Source organism: Cokeromyces recurvatus (genome assembly GCF_025118155.1).
Source record: "Cokeromyces recurvatus strain NRRL 2243 chromosome Unknown BX663scaffold_11, whole genome shotgun sequence".
Lineage (NCBI taxonomy): Eukaryota > Fungi > Mucoromycota > Mucoromycetes > Mucorales > Mucoraceae > Cokeromyces > Cokeromyces recurvatus.
The window spans coordinates 281,099-301,250 of NW_026251397.1; the positions used below are offsets into that span (position 1 = coordinate 281,099).

A 20,152-nucleotide genomic window follows, 5' to 3' on the forward strand; every position below is an offset into this window, starting at 1 on the left:
ATAAAATAACTTAACATTGATTTCGATTTAATACTAAATAGGTCTATTATATTCCGTCTCTTATTGCCTGTCTAATTGCTTGTTGATATTCAAAATGTTCTACTAAATCCCAATCTCTGTGATCCTGTAATGCTTTAGAAGGCATAGTCTTTTTTTTTTTTTTTTTTTTTAATAAAAAAAAAGTAGTTTTGTTAATGTACACTTGAATCAAATATATACATAATTATACATATTTTTAAACATTTGCATCTTACCACTTCCTCCGGACTATCTTCAAAAATAACTGTATATTTAACTTGGCCTGTAGCATTCTTTGTTTTTCTCGTTATTCTTTCGATTCTTCTATATTTATATTTATTTACTAATTTCCTTCGTTCATCTTCTCTTTTGCTATCTTCATCACTTTCATATTTATAATCAGGTGGAATGTACAAATGAAATGTATCTGGTCGAACATATTTATCTCTTAGTTCTTTCGATAATACAGGTACTGATATTGACTTTAATACGTTTTGAGCAATATCTGGATACACATTTTCAAGCTTCATTATCAGAAATATTTTATATAAAAAGGAAAAAAAAAAAAATCAGAAAGGAAATACATATTTTTTTTTTATTATTGCCTTAAAAAAATTATATTTGTATAAATATTTATTCACAAATAAGTCGTAGTAATTCACTAGTTAACTTTGAGCTTACAGAAGTAGAAGCATTCATTGAGCCTAAATTAATTTCTGCAAAAGAACCAAATCCAATTTGTTTGAGGTATATTTGTGGATGATTATGACCAGAGTTAATAAAAGCGGGTTCAGAGCACGCAGTGACAAGAATTTTTTTAACTGCATTGAGTAAAGCAACATTTTCACTTGATACAACTATTGAACTCATTCTTGGTATAAGCGATTCATACCTATGAAGATGTATATGTATATATATATATTTATATTAGAAACTTTATCAATCTTATAACGATTTGCGTATACATATATATATATATATATATACTTACATTAAAGCGAATACTTCAGGTGTTGAGGTAGCAGCTTTTGAAAGAAGTTCATATAAAAATAAACGTTCTGCTTCATTTTCCATAAGACTTAGCATACTAACTAAAAAGGAAACCAAAAGAATGCCCGTTGTATTATTGGGTATATCAATCGTTCGCCATATGAATGAATAAATATCATTTATTTCATTTATATTGTCTACTTCAGTATCATTTAGACCAGCAAGACAAAGTAATTCCTGAAGGGCATCATTTTTAGCAGCAAGAGGTAAAAGCCCACACAGATAACCTAGACACTTGGCATCAATCATGTTTGTTCGCATACTCGTTTTAGTTTCAATCTCTAAAAATGTAGTAAGACATGTAAAGATCATCTCTCGAGCATCTGAATTACGAACATCTTTTAACAGGACCCCAGCGATAGCAAATGAAAACTGTGTCTTAAAGGAGAGACCTGAGGCTTCATCTATCTTTTCAGTTACTTCTTTAAATCGCTCTCGAGCCTTCATCAACACCTCCTCGATTGAATGAGAAATGAAGTATTCATGAGTATCCAGGGCCCGAAGTACAGCATCAAGTAGTTTCACAGCATGCGAAAAGATATGCACATGGTTCATTTGAATCATCGTCACAGCTAACCAGAACATAGATGTAAGGTATCTAGAGTTAGATGGAAGATTGTCAATGATATTTGTTAGACACATTAATATGCTGATAATCAAGTTGGGTGCCTTCTCATCGAATTTGGTTAACTCATTACGTAAAACAATCAGAATTTGATATAAAAGATCATCATCTATTTCATCCTGTGCTAAACAACCAAGAACAATAAAGGCGCGAGGTTGAAGAGCAGGGTTAAATTGAAATGTCATGCTAGTTACTAAACTCATCCAGCGTGCACGCCATGTATTCGCAGTATCTATATTTGTATAATTAAATTAGTATTCTTTTATGTGTGTGTGTGTATGTGTGTGTGTATGTGTGTATGTAAACATAGAAACAAATATGGATCTCTCTCTTTTCTCTCTCTCTCTCTCACACACACACACACATACCCTCCTAGTTATATATAGTTACTTATATCCGGTGCTGCAAAACTAATGGCGTCCAACAGTAATCGAACAATGATTTCTAAAGATAAAAGATTCATATTTTCTGCATTATCTGTCAATGTTTCCTCTGTTATTGTAAATGCATTGGCATATGATTTGCTAAGTCCAAAGTGAACACGATATTTGCCATCACATACATCATCGAGAATATATTTGAGCTTTTTCTATTAGAGGGGTTTATATTTTTGTTTGTCACGAGTCCATGGATACTATTGACTACCAGCTCATGAACGGATGAACGAATAAAGGTAGGGCCTGTTGAAACAACAAGAGATATGATATGAAAGACCTCTGCTTCATATGACTTTTTAATACTCTCTGAGTAAAACGATAGCATTAATATGAATCGTATCAGACATCCAATTTCAGTCCATGCTTGATGACTAATTAATGTCTGTCGGCAATTCTGTGAAGTACTTGAGAGGGCACGACGGATACGATGAATCACTTTCCCGCGTATGCCATTACTATTCATAGTAACAATAGTATCAGCCATCGCTTCAGCTTGAGGAGACCCAATTCCATTTTCAACAGAATATTGAACTAGAGCATCTAATATCAGATTATGAAGTTCCTCTATATCTTTCAAAGTTCTCCAAATTTTTCGTTGTACATACGGATAAACCTATGTAAGAAAGAAAAAAAAATGAATATTGAATAATTTGTATTTATTTAATATATTTGTATATGCATATATATATTACTCTTGATTTTTCCGTTGTCATGAGGATGAGTGATTGAAGTACTTCTTTTACTTTAGAAGGCTCTTGACCGAATGGTACAAGAGTGAAAAAAGTAAGATTCTTGAGCCAAGGTGCCATATATTCCAAAGTTAAGATTTGTCTAGAGGGTTCCGTACTTGATTTATTGAATCCTATTATACATTCGTTTAAAAATTCTAACGTTAGATGAACTCCATTAGTGGCTAGATTTTCACTTATGTTGACAATAAAATCGACATTATTAAAAGGGACACATAAATCTATAAAAAGTCAGAAAGGGACAAGCTTGTTAAAAAAAAAAAAAAAATCTTATGGAAGATGAAATTGTATTTACCTTTAATATTCATTAGCTTATGTTCAACTCCAAATTTAAATGATATGCACAATGTGCAAAGTAGATTATAAGAAGCAGATCGAAGAGCAGAATCCTCACTTCCAAGGTTTAATAATGCTATATTCAAAATACGACCTGGTACATCAGTTGGACGAATACCATTATTCGTTTCGGATAAATTTGTCTCAAAATGTTTTTTACGGTTCAAGAGATACTATCAAAAGAAATTATATATACAAGTATATATTTATATATATGTATATGCGCGTATTTTTTTTTTATATATACCTTGTAAACTTCCTCTCTATTAGGAACCATAAAAATCATGGTCGTTTTTCTAGTGTTAAAAGTAATATGAATTTCTCCCCCAGTTGTAGACTTGCTGGTAGATGATACAGGAGGTAAATAAATGTCAACAATATCAATCATACCAAACACATTGTTCAAAACCGTGTTTAAGCTCCAAAATATTTCTTGCTCACGTAACTATGTATAAAAAAAAAAAAGGATTTTAAATTAAAGTCATTTTATATATAAATGTATATATCATAATTTACCGTTGTAACTATAAAATATTCTGATCCTATTTTGATTTTAATAGGTATCGTAACTTTATAATTAGTTACAAGGAAAGCAGTTGTGATTGTCATGCCCATTTCCTTTTCTATTTCAACTTGAATGACAAACGATATTAGTATAGTTTAATATAAATATATATGTATATATATATATTACATACATGTATCCTTCGGTAATCTGATTTCTGACAAAGCAATATGTTGCAGTAGCTCATTGATAGTAGTTGCAAAACGGGTTCTTTTCACTAATTTGTTAGTCAATACTCTAGGGAGTTTTCGAACGTATTGTTGCATATGAAAGTTGGGATTAAATAGATGTAGCATTACTAAATAGTCGTTCATTTCACTAAATACAAGTTGAAAAAATTGATTCATCCAGTGGACAGGGATTTCAATATCTTCACTGAAGCGCGATAAATCAAAAAGCAATTCAAAAGGATGATTAAGATAAGGTTCCATAATCTATAAAATAAAAAAAAAAAAAAGTTTCATTACATAAATTTCATTCTCTCTTTTTGTGTATGTGTATGTATGTTTAAGTTACTCTAAGCATATAATAAACCAATAATTCAAAGTCAAAGTTTTCTCCTATCACATGCCGACTGATAAAATAAAACACAGGTCGACCACCTTTCGAAACCCCACCTTGATAAAAGACATTCAAGGAACTTATCGCGCTTAAATCACGATACTTGTTTCTTCGCATAAATTCACTATAATAATGATTGTTGTTAACGACAGTAAAATTTCGTATGGCTGAAAATTCATTTTGTGCGATTTCAGATGGGGGTCCAAGTTGAGCAAGTAAATTTGAAAATTGATCCATAATTCGTTTCCATTCAAGTAATTTTTGAGTATCTGTACCCGTCTTAGCACGACGAAAGGAAAGATCCCTTGACATTTTATCAAGATTATCTGATAGATAACGATGCAGCTTCATATACGCTATTGTATCCATCCGCACACCTCTGGATTCAAATTTATTTGTATCTGGCACAGCTGAGATCTCACGTAAAAAAGTAGCTACTCGATACAAGTTGCTTGTGATAAAATCGTTTAATGATATCAAATGAGTATCCCTGGCACCAAACATGGTATTATTTGCCAAATTTTGCATCATGCGTGTGGATTGGAGAAGTAACTTTCGTACCATGATCGACTTTGGTAGAGCTGTCTTTGCAAATCCTGAATTCTCTGGTGTTAATATTGCAGGATTGAAGAGTCTCAAAAACACAAATCCACCAACCGCTGCTTTGGATGCATCTGGAAATCGTTTATTGACAGCATCAACCATTAAGGCTAGCTCTTGGCGGAATAATCTATAATAGTAATAATATAGATATGATGAATAGAGACTCAAAATCAATAAAGGAAAAAAAAAGAAAAAGAAAGAAGAGGTGGTATATTTACTTTGGTGCATTTGCTGCTGAATTGCATATGGCATTTAAGAAAATTTCGGTGGCACGACATACATTCTGCTTATTAGTTAAAATACTTTCATTGGGTCCAATTTTTTGAGGATCCATTTCCCATGTAAGATTTTCTTCAGGTAATGCATTAATACGTTCCATAGCTGGTTGAAGAGTGAATCGAATATAATCAACACAGGTGTCACGAGCGAATATAGATAGGATTTTAGTTGCCATATTTGTAGCCCTGAATAACGTTGATTCTTGTTCTATATGAAATACATTAATTCAATTTTTATCTATTGCTAATAATAATAATAATAATGTTTTTTTTTGTCATACGTGTTGCAAGTACTTCTCTAGTAATAATAGCCTTTAATAATACAAGCACTTTACTACGTGATTCAAAGCAGTTTAATAACACCTGAGCTATACCATCTGCATTAGATGAAGGGCAAACATCACAAAGTGATAATGCGACATCAATATTAGATTCAACAAGTATCTTATTTACAAAAGAAAAAAAATAGATAAATAAATTAATATGTATTATTAGAAATAAATCAAATATTATAACAAATACCTCAACTAACTTTTCATAACGGTTAGTGATAATATTTTCTGCTAATGTTTCAAATTGCGCTCCTTGATTTAAAATATTGGACAAAACTTGCATAAAAGCTGCTCTTGTACGTGTATCTTCATGATAACCCATTGCTAAAGTTAATTTTAGTCCTGAGTCAACATTGGCGCTTAAAATATTGGATATAGCATTAACAACAGATTCCTTTAATGGCCCCCAATATTGATAAGTGTCTGAGGATTTTATTGAAGCATTATTAGTATTATAGATTGAATCAGACTGTGTAGTTATATTTACTTCTGCCTGAATAATAAACAAATAATATATAAATAATATAGATGTATATATGTATAACTTTTACTGATTATAGATTACCTCGTATTGATGACATATATCCAAAAGTTGAGTAAAATATACAAAATATTTTTGGAATAATCTGTTCTTATTCATGCTTCGATCTGTATCTCTGGGTTGATCTGTTGATTGAAGAGGTAATTTGTGTAGAATGGCTACGATAGCCTGTAAGCAAACATGATCCAGATCTCTTTGTATCTCTTTATTTTGAGAATTATTAGAAATAATAGAATTTTTGCTCATAACTTGCTAGTATATATATATATATATATATATATTTATGTAGATTTATGTATAGGGATGTATATATCAACTATTATGGTAGATACTGTAGTATAAATTTGACTTACCAAATTAAAATCACTAGTCCATTCAATAATAGTCTCTAATAATTTATTTCTAACTCGAACATCATCACGTAAGATGACCTGCTCCTTCTTCAACATTAAGACTTCAGTAAGATGGCACATCATAATCATGATCCTCATTGTTGTGTATTTTCCTTGTGGTAAATGATTGATATAGTTTGCTAACTGAATTATTAATGTGCTAAAATCAATATTGAGCAAACAATCATTTGGATCTGTTAACCTATCTAATATCATCTTCAAGACTAAAACTGTTTGTTCGATAAATAGTGTGTTTGTATTGTCGAAAATAACATCTCCATTCGATGCAAAGCAATCATTCATGGTAGCCTCTAAATGACGAAAGAGAATACCATAAAGTGAAGGAGATAAATCTCCGCCCAATGTATCCTTTACACTTTCTCGAATGATGACATTTTCAGAAGTCAATAAATAAATCATTTCTTCTATAAATTTTTCAACCATAAGTTTAGGAGATGAGCTAGAAGATATCATTCGATTTGCAGTTGTCAGGTTATTGTTATTAACATCATTATTATTTTTGGACCACTTTGTATCATCTATTGAATCGCTTTCAGCAGCCGCTATGTCAGCAGCTAAACGACTCCCCCCTAAGGCAGCTAAAAATCCTGTATAATTCTGCCATTCTGTTTGCTTTTCATCATCTGTTTTGATCCAGCCTACTGGAATAGGGGCTGCAGAACGTACTGAAGATGTTCTTGGCCTCTCATGACGAACTAAACCACCAATTTTCTTTACAGATGAAGCAGAAGAAGATAATGATATAGTCGAATTAACTACAATGTCATTCAAACCGCGTAAGGAAGAAGTATTCATACCAAATCGACTAACAATCTGAGTTAGGGCCTTCCATCTTTTCCAAATCTCTTCCCAAGCAGCAAGAACGCCTGAGGTAGGAGTCATGATCATTCTTAAATATTTTCGCACACGTTTCTGCTGAGCTTTCCTACCTACAAATGGTAGTTGTTTACGAAAACTGTGGTTAGGGAAAGGTTCTTCATACGAAAGATCTTCATAAATTTTTATAATGTTAGTATTAACTCCTGATATTAAACTTTGGCTACTACGGGAAGATGTAAAAATGAGACTATCTTCATCTATTAGCTTTGCTTCTTTACACAAATAGCTCAAGCATTTTATTGCCTTTGAGCAAATATCGGGTATAGAAGAACATAGTGATACTAGCAAAGCAGTTTCAAGTGCTATGCTAGTCTGTAAACGTTCACAAGCGTCTGCTGTTTCAATTACAGTATCCTAGAAGGACAATAAGATAATTATAATAATAATAATATTATTATTACTTGCTTACTTATCGTTTTTATTCATTCATTTTTTTTTTTTTTTTTTTTTTTTACGTACCATCATGGTGTCTAAAAATTCATTCCGTGAAATTAATATTTTTGTCAAAAGATCAAGATATGACTTTAATAATTCTTCATTTTGCCGATTATCTAGAATTTGACGAGTAACACAAAGTACAGTTTGGGATGATATTTTCCAAAAATTGTTAATCAATGTTGAAGAAGGTCCCCAATGTTTAATATAAGATGGATCATGTAATTGGATAAGACAATCAATAGCATTTCGTCTAATTCGTCTGTCGTTATGTTTCATGAGTTGAATCATTGAGGCCATAACAGCAGCATTACCATAAACACGTTCATAATCCTCAGCTCCACTCTATATTTAATGTATTGTTTTTTAGTTAAATTGCTAATACTAGTATGTAGAAAAAAAAAAGACTTTAATTACCATCAAAGCACATAAAGGATCTAATCTGAATAATTTGAGCAAGTTTTTTAATAGTGCTGTTAGTTGTTGTTGTTGAATTTTCTTTTCTCCATTACTGACATTAGCGTTATTATTGATATTATTTAATTTCTTATTAGATCCAGAAGTGGTTGTAGTGGTAGATATACTCTCAGATCGAGAAAGAGTTAAATTTCTTATTGTATTAATTTCCTTTTTAATAGTTTCAATAAAGATACGTCTTAGAGGTGTACAAATAGAGCTATACATTGAGCTGATTGTAGGATTCCATGGTAACGGGTGCTCATCCACTACAATACTTAAGCAAGCAGTGACAAAAGCTAATTTGAAGACCACTGAAATGGCTGTATCAGAACTAGTACCATTTTCTTCCAATGGTGACGATGCCGAAAATAAAGTTGGAATTAAGTTATTCAGCGCCTTTTTTGGGTCAAGTTGTAATGATGCAAGAAAATAGTCTGATATTAAAGTATAATTATTAGAGATATAGTCCAAACTTGAAGGTAAAGTGTTTGATGAAGACAATCGTAGGTAATCCCATACTTTTTCTCTTAGCGCATGCTCTACATCCTCTACAACATGCCGTAATACAGAATCATCTTTTGGAGAGATATAGGTTGCTGCTTTACAAATATCTACATAACAAGTGATAGCAATTTCCTGTGTCCGTGTAGACTGAAGTGCTTTTCTTAACTGACGAGGAAATGCAGTCTATATGTATATATATTTATATACATAAAGGATCTTTAATAACATAACAGACTAACTATTTTCTTTTTTCATCTTATTTAAATGCACTTACTCTTTTATTTTGTAAACCTCGATCATCTAAAAAAGCCTGAACTAGAAAATTGGGAGTTAAAATCAATAAAATGGTTTGCAATGGCCATAATATAGATTTTTTGTAAGTGCTATCCGCAGCCATGCTACATATATCGAATAAAACCTCTGAACCGACTAATGTTTTACTACTAATATTCGTATATATTTCTATAAATTGATAAGGTTTCATTTCTATCCATTTCCAAATCGCTATTCTTATCATTTTTGCAAATAACAATTTGCCCTGAATCTTCATATTCAGAAAACATGTCTTGAAATCTATATACATATATATATATTTATATGAAAACACATATATGCACACACATTTAGTGAAAATAAGAATAGAATGATATAGCGTTTTTATTTTCTTACCTGATAAAATCATTTGTAATTTTGACATGTTCAAACATGCAAAAGCTAATATTCTCACATCAGGTGGAATCAGTTCGGAATTTTCATTGATACTTGCAAGGACATTAACAGCATTTTTTACCCTTGCATAATAAGAATTCCAATTACTTGCACTAATATAATATAAAATTTTTCCTGATACCGAATATATCTTACGTATATGTTCTATCATTTGGTGGTCCAACTTTGAAGTATTATGATGAATTAAACCTTCATTTGCCTGTTCAGAGGATGATAGTATATTTAGGATCTGATCATTTCGCTCTTCAAGGACATGCATTTGGTTCAAGAACCGAATCAAAAGTGATAATAAAAATGTAGCTAATGCTTCATCAAGTGGTGGAGGATCGATATGGATCGAACTCCCTTTCTTTAAAGTAGTTATTTGTGGTATAGATAACTTAGTTGGAATTGATGTAGTGGTGGTAGTGGAAGTGGAAGCAGAAGAATTATCACTGGCTCCATTACTGCTATTCGTAGTTTCGGTATATGTACCTGTGGCAGCGGCAGCAGCAGCGGCTTCTTCGGTAATATTCGTTTCATGTGATATTCGTATTGATTGCTTTCGATACCAAGACCAATAATGCTTAAAACATGCTGATAAAAGTCGAAGAATATATAATTGAGATTGAAGTATATCAGGAGGAATATAAGGATCATTAAGTGTTTGAGTGGTAGTAGGTTGAATATTCTATTAAAAAAAAAATAAACAATAATATATTCAGTGATAAGAGCATCTTTAATTTACTAAATTTATACCTTGGATATTGGCTCCAAAACAAGAGCAAGCTGCTTAATAATAATAGGCAATTTATGAATAGATAATTCAATGATCGTGGCAACTATTCACAACATTTTTTTTTTTTAGTAACTTATAAAAAAATATATTACATAATGTTTCGTACCTGTTTGCTGAGCTATTGGATCTTGCTCTAAAACTTCAATTGATTTACCCGAGTTATTAATGGGCAACTATCAAAAGTGTATAAATAATACAGATACATATTATATATAAAATAAAATCTTACTCGAATTTCAATTCGTTTTATTAAACTTGTTATTAGTTTAGTATTCGTTTTCATTATTTAGAAAGAAAAAAAAATGGGTCGAGAAAAAAAAAGGTTATTTAATATTTATTAATTTTTTTTTTCTTTTGCTAGCACCGAGTACAAAAAAAAAAAAAAAAAAAAAAAAAAAAAAAAAAAAAAAAGAATAAAAGATATGTGGCTATTTGTAGTTCAGATAGTCTATTTGTGCATCAATTCTTTATAAAAAAAATTATATTAAAAGTTCGACAAGTTAAAACCTTTTTCATTTTAATTTTCTACAACTTAAAAAGTTCCCATTGCTCTTTATATAATATAGCTAGAAACTGATATGGCCAAATATTTAGAAAAGCTTCATAGGCATTAAAATAGCATTTAATTTATGTCTTTCATATATATATATATATGTGTGTGTGTGTGTGTGTGTGTGTGCGTATTAAGCTTTACTTGTTATTCTATAGTAACTGGATTTTACTTTAAAACTAATAGAAAGGATGTTGATTAATTGACTCTGCGATTTATAATTAATCGGCGCAGATCAATCTTACACAATAAAGAAGTTGAGCACCAGCATTTTTAATATAATTAAAACCTTAGATAATACTGAAATCGTAACTATCAGCTTAATACAGTGCCATCAGCGAATATTACATTATAATTCGTAGTATATGATGCTTCTTCTTCAGAATTTCTCACAACAAGGGTACGTAGCAATCATAATGACTCAGCAAATAAAGAATGTACAACCTCACTTGACTACTCCGATATCTTTTGTAACTAATCTGTGTATTCCGTGTAGCTAGTCTGTCATATATTTTATATGAGTAAATTGTACAGTAAGCAATAGTTTCATTAGTCCCTAAAGAAATTTGAAATGCCTCTATGAATGTCCAGATAGATGTGCGGATATTTCAAAGAGATACCAATGGGAATGACATTATATTTTATATATTATCAAACTTAAAGATAAAACATGTCATATCCTTAAATTTCTTACTTTTCAATACGCTTTATCTGAAGGCTACTGCATTCTATATCAAAATATCACTAAAGTCTTTCTGTATACAAGATCATGATTTGATGAAAAATAACGATAAATAACCAATACTATTAACTTTACTGTAATGATACATTTTCTTCTTTTTACATAAAGAAATGGGAACTGTTCTAGAATATACATGTGTATCGGATTTTGCAAATGAATTTGCGTCCTAAGTCTTTTTATTTTTTATTTTTTTGCGGCTCGGTTTTTGCAGGTCCAGTAGGATTTTATTTATGTTCAAGTATATCATGGATGTATTTGCCAAAACTAACTATAACATTGGTTTTAAAGCTAAGCAACTATCTAAGAAACTAAGACGGTAATTTATCCAACCTCTGCAATCTTCCTTTGACACTTCAGCTGCGGAATCTATGATCTTATGTGATAAATTGCCTGCGAATGTAAGGTGTCCCCTTCTAACGCTAGCTTTGACTTTTGACCAAAAAAGAGTTTAATAGGATTTAAAAACGGTAAATATGAGGGGAAAATGTACGGGGATATATATTTATGATTCCTTATTGCTTCGTCTATTTTAGTGGTCTTATGGATTGTAGTATTACTCATTGCCAGATAATGGCTTAAAAATAGTTTACATATAAAAGTAAGATAATTATTTCAGAGTAGTTATTTTTTTTTTACTTACCTTTCATGTTATGAGCATCTAAAGGATCCATAATCCCATTGGTGAATTTCAGAAAATAATCTGAAATTGTTTTTACTCTGGCAACAACATTTTCTGTTGTAGCAAAATTATCATTATTTTTTTTTTTTTTTTTTTTGGGACTCTTTCTTCTTTAAAATTGTTTTGGGTCTATTTTAACTTCGAATCAATGACTCCTTCTTCACAAATAGCTCAAGTATAAAGACTGATACGCCTCTATTCGCCGGAACTTTTGTTTTTGTTAGCACTCCGATTTTTTGAATGCCCAAAATCGCGACAAAGATGCATAATCGAAGCCGGCTTTGTCAATAAAAAATGCAGTTTGAGAGTCGGTCCAACTTTTTCATTCGCTTGCTATTCCAAGACTTTCTCTCTTTTCGCTTGAATTGTTTACATTTTAGTTCTTGCTTTTTTGATTTTCTCTAGTTTCTTCAACGTAAAAGTAGCGTGCTGAACAAGATGTCTATGAATATTAGATAAATTAATTGATCCAAGGTCAGGAAATGCTCCAAGAAGTACATCTTTAACCTCTCATAAAATAGAATTTTATCCTGAATCGTAATAGTTGATCAAAAACTTTATATGTTGAGGAAAAAGCCTTTTATTGTTACTACCTTTAAATGAGTTCTTGATACCCGGTAGCCATTTATGTTCGTCTTTGCGAAATATTTTCTTACACAATTTTTGAACAGTTCTCACAACTATTCCAGATAATCTTCCTGCAGCTGCAGCAGTAAGCCCTTGAAACATAACATAGTCTAGCATTCCTTGTATTTGTGCTCAGGTATACATACTGTATGAGCCTCTTACAGTTGCATTATTTGTTTGCTTTTTATTTTTAAGCTCCAGTTTCTCCTTCAGAGATATTTATACTACTGCATCAGAAACAGTTAGATTATTAGATGAGATTTTTTGTCAACGATCTAAGAATTGGGTGAGAGTCATTCTTTGCCTTAAGAAATTATTATTTGTCTCTTCATTTTGTTTTTTTTTTCTTAGTATCAGGAATCCAATATATACACTCTGTCTGCAAGGTATTATAAAGACCTATCTCCTGTTTATCAGATATATCCATAAGTTTTGCTGGCTAGAAATTATCGTTTATATTAAAGCCATGAAGCTACTCTGGAGAAATTTGAGATACACTTATACCGAAATAATATAGATTAATAAAAAGAAAGAGCTAAAGAAACGTACATTTCGACATTATTGTAAGTTTAAGAATAAAGTTTTTACATTTCTCTGCCCAATCGCGACGCAAATTCATCCACAAAATCCAATATGTATGTGTGTATATATAGTATTTAGCAGATTATTTGAATTTTATTCGGGATACATATTATTATAGACATTTAAACTTCTTTTGTTAATCACCCCTAGTAAAAACCCAGATTTGGCTTTTTTTTTTTTTTTTTTTTTTTTTTTTTTTTTTTTTTTTTTTTTTTCCTTACATGTTTCGGCTATCATCAACATTAAAAGGCCCTCAAAGATATATCTTTAAAAGACTATTAACAACTTCATGTATAAAAGAAGGATGGGAGGCTATTATTGGCATCGAAGTTCACGCACAGTTGAATACAAAAACAAAACTATTCTCAGGTATATAAAGATCTACTCTACCAGATTGTTTTTTATTAAGTTGTTTCCCCCCCTTTTTTTTTCGTTATATGGTTATTAGATTCTTCGACATCATATAATGACATGGTGAATACACATGTATCGGCTATTGATGCGGCATTTCCAGGTGTACAGCCTGTAATGTAAACTGTTTTATAAAATAGATTCCGTACTGATGATTATAAATTAGAGATTAAATAATCATGCTATTGAATTAGCAGTAAAGACAGCTTTAGCATTACAAGGTCAAGTACAAAAGAGATCACTATTTGAACGCAAACATTATTTTTATCCTGACTTACCACAAGGTTATCAAATTACACAACAACGAGGTTAAAAATAAAATAAAATAATGTTGCATAATTTATAGAGTGATTATTCACTTTTTCTTTCTTTTTTTTTTTTATAGAGCCGATATCAAAGGGGGGCTTCATTTTATTAACCGAAAATGATGGCATATCTTCACCTGTCAAAATTGGTATTCATCAGTTACAAATTGAGCAAGATACTGGTAAAAGTTTTCATGATATGCGACCAGGGGAAACATTACTCGACTTAAATAGAGCCGGTACTGGTCTTATGGAAATTGTAACACAACCTGATATTAGGTATAAAGTAAAGTAAAATAAAATCATAAAATAAAATTTACATTTATTTCTCTTTTTTTTTTACAAGGTCGTCTTATGAAGCAGGTTTGTTAGTTAAAAAACTTCAAAATATTCTTCAATGGATAGGATCCTCTAAGGCAAATTTAGAGGAAGGATCAATGCGCTGTGATGTGAATGTATCTGTAAGACGAAAAGGAGACAAACATTTTGGTACTCGATGTGAATTGAAAAACTTGAACAGAATTCGTATCCTGTCAATGGCAATAGATGCAGAAGTTCGAAGACAAATAGAAGTGTTGGAAAAAGGGGGGAAAGTATATGTGGAAACTAGGCGATATGATGAAGAAAAAGATACAACATTTAAATTAAGAGATAAAGAAACCGCGCCAGATTATAGATATATGCCTGAGCCAGATTTGCCCCCTCTAATTTTATCTCAGGTACAATTATTATGCATATAAATATATGATAGATACCAAAAAAAAAAAAAACAACTAGCTCATATATAATATTGATAGACATACATTGACAATATAGCAGCCAAGTTACCAGAATTACCAGATATATGTTTAGAAAGAATTATAAAACAATATGATCTTAACCTTTTAAATGCGAATCTACTCTTACATGAATATAAATGTGTCGACTATTTTGAAAAAGTATTATAATATTAAAGTTAATTAGAATATCTTCTAACTCTATTTGCTAAGGTGTGTCAGGGTCGAAATCCTAAAATTGTAGCTAATTGGTATGGTATATATTTGAATTATAAGTGTAATGATTTTTTGTTTAAACTAGATTTATAGGACATTAAACGAACTTTCTGGAGCATTATCATCCCAAGGTTTATCATTTCAAGAAAATCCTATCTCTATTCAGCGATTTGGTAATTTAATCGATCTTGTTCAGAATGGAACAATTACAGGTAATTAGTGTAAACTATGTTAGAGAATATCATATTCATTAGTCAAGTAGGCAACACTGGTAAAGTAATTATGAAATTAATGTTAAAAAACCCCTCGGACCCAATGGACATAGTTAAAGAAAAAGGATTGCTTAAAATTTCTGATATAAGTCAGTTAAAAACTCTGTGTGAAGAATTAACTTCTAAACATGATGATAAAGTAAATTAATCGCATATATACATTAATATGTCAGTTAATCATCTTTATATAAATATTAGGTGAAACTAATTCAAAATGGTGATTTAAAGCTGTTCAAATGGTTTATTGGCCGAGTCATGGGTCGTACAAAGGGTTTAGCTGATCCTAATGCATTAAACCAAGCATTAAGTCAGTCATTAGGTTGGAAATCGTATGAAGATATGTTATCAACTGTGGAAGATAAACAGCTAGACAAAAAGAAAAAGAATGTACTTTAAAATAATAAATAACAAGATATGTGAAAACTAGAATATATAATAATCAAATGTCTTAATCTTGATTATAGCCGACGATTTATTAAAAATTGAGTTAAAAAGCATTGTATATATAATAAATAAATAAGCTAAGGATTTAAACAATAATATTACTGTCTTTGTTTTTATTATCATCATCCCTAATTTAATTATAAGATACAATATAGATCTAATAAATAACATTATATAATACCATTCAATATTTCTGCTTTATGACTTCCTTATTATTAGACATCCTTTGCAGTTGACGCCTTTACACACCTTTAATAAGGAAATGCAGTAATTATGTTGACTTTATAATGGGAACTGAGGAGCTATAATAGCATCAGGACTCTGTGTTGGCTATATAATAATCAACAGAGAAAAGCTATCTACGACTAACATCTAAAGATGATCAAGATCGTCTTTATAATAAGAAAGAGCACAGAGCCTATGAACTCATAGAAGAAATGAATGGCACAAACTTTGTTTTAGAGACAATTATAAGAAAAAAAAAAGAGAGTGCGTGTGTGGTTGAAGAATTAAACAATTAAGCCATTTTCAATCTACCAACATATACTATTTATGTCAGTTAAATATTTATATGTGCATTGTTAAATTAATCTGGACAGCTTAAAAGTGAAGAAAAAATATTCCTGTATTATGCAAACACAATGTTTAATATAATGAAATATGTACTATTATGACTATTCTACAAAGTAAAAAGGAAATCTATATATTTAGTTGATTTTAAATGACCTCTTCGTTTCTATTTCTTTTTTCTCGGCTTTATTCCTTCTTAGGAGGCTGGCCTAATAAAGCAGGATTAATATCAACTTTAGGTAATCGCGATAAAGCAGCACGACGAGACTCTTGTTGTAAAACAGCACTATTTATAATAGTAATAATAACCATTAATTATTAAACATAACTTCTTAAATGATATAAAATTTAACTTACTCCATTATTACAATAGCAGCCATAGATTCAACAATAGGCACAGCACGAGAAACAACACAAGGATCATGTCGGCCTCTAGCAGTTAAGACACCAGTGACACCATCATAACTAGCTGTGGTTTGATCTTGAGAGATAGTAGCTGCAGGTTTGAAAGCAACACGGAAATAAATATTTTCACCATTACTAATACCTCCTTGAATACCGCCTGAGTTATTAGTAAGCGTGCCCATCTTTCCATTCTCTTTCAATACAAAAGGGTCATTATGTTCATGTCCAGACATTCTGGTGCCATTAAAACCAGAACCAAATTCAAATCCTTTTGTAGCTGGGATAGATAACATAGCATGTGCTAAGATAGCTTCTAGTTTATCAAAACATGGTTCACCCAAACCAACTGGACAATTACGAATGACACATGTTACAGTACCGCCCACAGAATCTCTTTCATGAGCTTTTTGAGCAATTAATGCCTTCATAGCTTCGGCCGTAGGAGGATGAGGACAGCGAGAAATATCAGCATCAACATCAGTACGTTTGATTGTATTCATAAATTCGATCAATTCAGGCTCGGGGGTATCAGCATTTTCAAGTTCACTAATAAAAGGCATTGCTACCTTACCAACACTAGATGCAAAAGCAACAATTTCAACACCATAAGCTAAACGTAAATATTTCTCTGCAATTGCACCAGCCGCTACACGACCAATTGTCTCACGGGCAGAGGCTCTTCCACCACCACTAGAGGCCTTAAGCCCATATTTTTGAAGGTAAGTATAATCAGCATGAGAAGGTCGAGGATAAACATCGGTTTCGCTATAATCATGAGGTCTTTGATCCAAGTTAGGCACCTGAATACCAATAGGTGTACCTAAGGTTATTCCAAATTCAGTACCAGATAAAATAGTCACTTTATCCTTTTCATCACGCTAATAATAATAATAAAAAATACAGATCTTATTAATAAATAATAATTTAATATTATTTGAACTATAATTTACAGGTGTTGTCAACTTATTCTGACCAGGTCTTCTACGAGTTAGTTGAGGTTGAATATCAGCTTCGGTTAATTCCATTCCAGGTGGAACACCATCGATGATGGCGCCTACACCTTTGCAATGCGATTCACCATAAGTTGTAACACGGAAAAGCTTGCCAAATGTGCTCATTTATAAAAAATAAAATAATAAATAGATAAGATAATTTTTTATATAATAGAAAAAAAAAGGGTTTTATCTGCTTTAAAGCAATGCCCATAGGTTTATCAAAAATGTAAAATACAAAAAATCAGTCACGTTTGACGTTGACTCATTCTGCGTTGTATAAAATAGAAAAAAAGTACATTGCCACTCAAAATTAAAAAATTATAGCAAATTAAACAAAGAAATAATTATTTTTAAAATAAAATAAAGGCTAGATTTAGTATAAAATACAAAGGTGTTTTCATATATATTTACTTTTTATCGGTAGATATTTTCAAGTCTGCTCCTTGAACATATTTATCTCTGAATCATTGATTTTGGTTTTTTTAATGATTGGTCTACAGTAAATTTTAGTGACCTGCCTTTACTAGACTAGAAATCAGAACTATGGTGCCACAACCCTAAGAAAAAAAAAATATACAACCAGTACGATGGATATTGTCGCCAATTAACAAATAATTGTCGCAAAAGAAATTTCGTTTTAGGAAAAGCGTATCGTCACAAAGATTTTTTTGTAATTTTATTAAAATTTTTTAGTGAGGCTCTTTATATAGACATTTGATAATTTTGCTATAGAACAAGCTCTGGATATAAGTACAAGTAATATTATAAAAGATGGATTACATAATACAGGGCAAACTATAAGCCTGAACATATAATAATAAAAGGTATCATATCTTTTGTACACTCTTTGAAACTCTATCTCTTTCTTCTCTTTAAAGCCATTATTCCTTTCAAACTGATCAAAATCTAAAGAGCCTTATTATCATGATCATCATAAAAAAAAGCTCAATTGTCATAATACAGTAATAAGAAAGCTTACATCCTAACTATTTAAAATGCATAAACTGCCAAGAATATCTTGTACAATTGAAAAAAAGCATTCCACAACAAAGCTAAGAAGGAACATCTTGTAAAATTGAAAGTGTCTAGATTGTGTGTGTGTATCTAAAAAATAAAAATAAAACTGCTGTATAAAATAGCATTTTTTATATTATTGATAGCTTATCTAATCTTATTCTTTTGGAGAATGTATGAACATCATGCTCTGTCGTGTAACTGCATTTAACTAGTTTTGGCTTAATTTCTTTATAAGAATGCTCAATATATTCACATGAATATGCATAACAAACTTCTTTTCTTTTTTTTACTTTCTTACTTTCTTACTTACTTTCAAAGAAAATAGTAATGCTTTACTATATTCAAATGAAAGGCAAAACTTATCTCTAAAATATTAAAAAGAAGAGAGAAAAAAAAAAGACAAGTAGAAAGGCAGGAGAGAAGATTTAACGCAAAGTAAATTAAAAACAAAAAAAAATTTGCTAAGATTAAACTTTAATAACTTCTCCTTCTTTTCGTTTATTTTTTTTTCTCCTGAATTTTACTATAAAAAAAAGTACATTTTTTCGTTTTTTTTTCCCTTTTTTTCTCTTTTCTTTTCTTTAGCTTTTTTTTATTTTTCCTATTCTTCTTTATTTTTACTTGAAACTATGGGTAGACATTGTCAGGGTTATGAAGTGTGCTCAAGTCACATAGCTTGGCTTACTTGAGTTTGTAGAACTGTCCGTTTATAACATGGCTAAAGGAGAGGCCTAGACTCTCTTTTGGTTACTACATGCATATCCACCTTCACCTTGGGTTATTGCAACCTTAGATAATTGATGGGACCTTATCGAATTTTGACTGCTCAAGTTTGATTTATTTCCAAAGGAGGAGGGAAATAAAAAGGATACTTGGGGTTGGAAATTGTAAACCTGTTCCTTTTTTAGGGAGATTAGCGTACTCTTTGTCTGCACCATTGAAAGGGCTTATCTCAAGGTTTAGTTTTTCTGTTTTTCTTTTTGGAGGTTTTTCCTTCTTTTTATTTTTATCTAGTTGCTGTTTATAAAATAAAAATAGATAAGGATGCACAGCTTACGTTTCTGATCGTGGTTTTTTCATCTATTTATTTAGTTGAAGAATCCCAACTTGTATTTACTGTTAAGTCAAAAGTAGATGCTAGGGGTCAAAGAAGGGACATTCTCAGGTAAACAATAGTCAGGTCGTGCACTTCATGTATCTGGATTCCTTCCACTTCGCCACGCTACAGGTCAGAATGTTTAGCCCGGCTTCCAGTGAAACTTACATCCA

The 20,152-nt window shown here is 31.0% G+C and overlaps 3 protein-coding genes across 3 annotated transcripts; 1 reads left to right on the forward strand and 2 right to left on the reverse strand.

Moving 5' to 3' along the window:
• Nucleotides 1-46: 46 nt before the first annotated feature.
• BX663DRAFT_551529 (uncharacterized protein) lies at nt 47-10,575 on the reverse strand (the record flags this gene model as incomplete). Its single annotated transcript, XM_051531285.1, has 24 exons — nt 47-148; nt 255-542; nt 700-910; nt 1,010-1,925; nt 2,084-2,282; nt 2,339-2,743; nt 2,823-3,100; nt 3,175-3,388; nt 3,463-3,660; nt 3,732-3,847; nt 3,914-4,214; nt 4,297-5,071; nt 5,163-5,430; nt 5,504-5,666; nt 5,745-6,047; nt 6,120-6,347; nt 6,449-7,741; nt 7,847-8,167; nt 8,240-8,968; nt 9,060-9,358; nt 9,455-10,184; nt 10,253-10,335; nt 10,399-10,465; nt 10,522-10,575. 24 exons carry the CDS (start codon nt 10,573-10,575, stop codon nt 47-49), a joined length of 8,541 nt encoding a protein of 2,846 aa, XP_051383209.1.
• Nucleotides 10,576-13,694: 3,119 nt separating this feature from the next.
• BX663DRAFT_507920 (Glutamyl-tRNA amidotransferase B subunit) lies at nt 13,695-15,992 on the forward strand. The gene is made up of 10 exons (XM_051527411.1): nt 13,695-13,841; nt 13,921-13,997; nt 14,050-14,191; nt 14,269-14,467; nt 14,535-14,907; nt 14,986-15,126; nt 15,178-15,215; nt 15,274-15,392; nt 15,443-15,591; nt 15,651-15,992. The coding sequence occupies exons 2-10, from the start codon at nt 13,944-13,946 to the stop codon at nt 15,846-15,848; spliced, it is 1,413 nt and encodes a 470-aa protein (XP_051383210.1). The 5' UTR covers nt 13,695-13,841; nt 13,921-13,943; the 3' UTR covers nt 15,849-15,992.
• A 477-nt stretch (nt 15,993-16,469) lies between these two features.
• On the reverse strand, nt 16,470-18,476 carry BX663DRAFT_507924 (chorismate synthase). The gene is made up of 3 exons (XM_051527412.1): nt 17,822-18,476; nt 16,824-17,749; nt 16,470-16,752 (listed from the first exon to the last, which is right to left on the reverse strand). The coding sequence occupies exons 1-3, from the start codon at nt 17,987-17,989 to the stop codon at nt 16,653-16,655; spliced, it is 1,194 nt and encodes a 397-aa protein (XP_051383211.1). The 5' UTR covers nt 17,990-18,476; the 3' UTR covers nt 16,470-16,652.
• Nucleotides 18,477-20,152: the final 1,676 nt, after the last annotated feature.

Coding starts and splice junctions, on each gene's coding strand:
- BX663DRAFT_507920 (XM_051527411.1), top strand. CDS start 13,944: ATGGTGAATACACATGTATCGGCTATTGATGCGGCATTTCCAGGTGTA. Junction 14,192..14,268: donor TCAAATTACACAACAACGAG/GTTAAAAATAAA, acceptor TTTTTTTTATAG/AGCCGATATCAAAGGGGGGC. Junction 15,216..15,273: donor CCTAAAATTGTAGCTAATTG/GTATGGTATATA, acceptor CTAGATTTATAG/GACATTAAACGAACTTTCTG.
- BX663DRAFT_507924 (XM_051527412.1), bottom strand. CDS start 17,989: ATGAGCACATTTGGCAAGCTTTTCCGTGTTACAACTTATGGTGAATCG. Junction 17,750..17,821: donor AGAATAAGTTGACAACACCT/GTAAATTATAGT, acceptor TATTATTATTAG/CGTGATGAAAAGGATAAAGT. Junction 16,753..16,823: donor GCTGCTATTGTAATAATGGA/GTAAGTTAAATT, acceptor TATTATAAATAG/TGCTGTTTTACAACAAGAGT.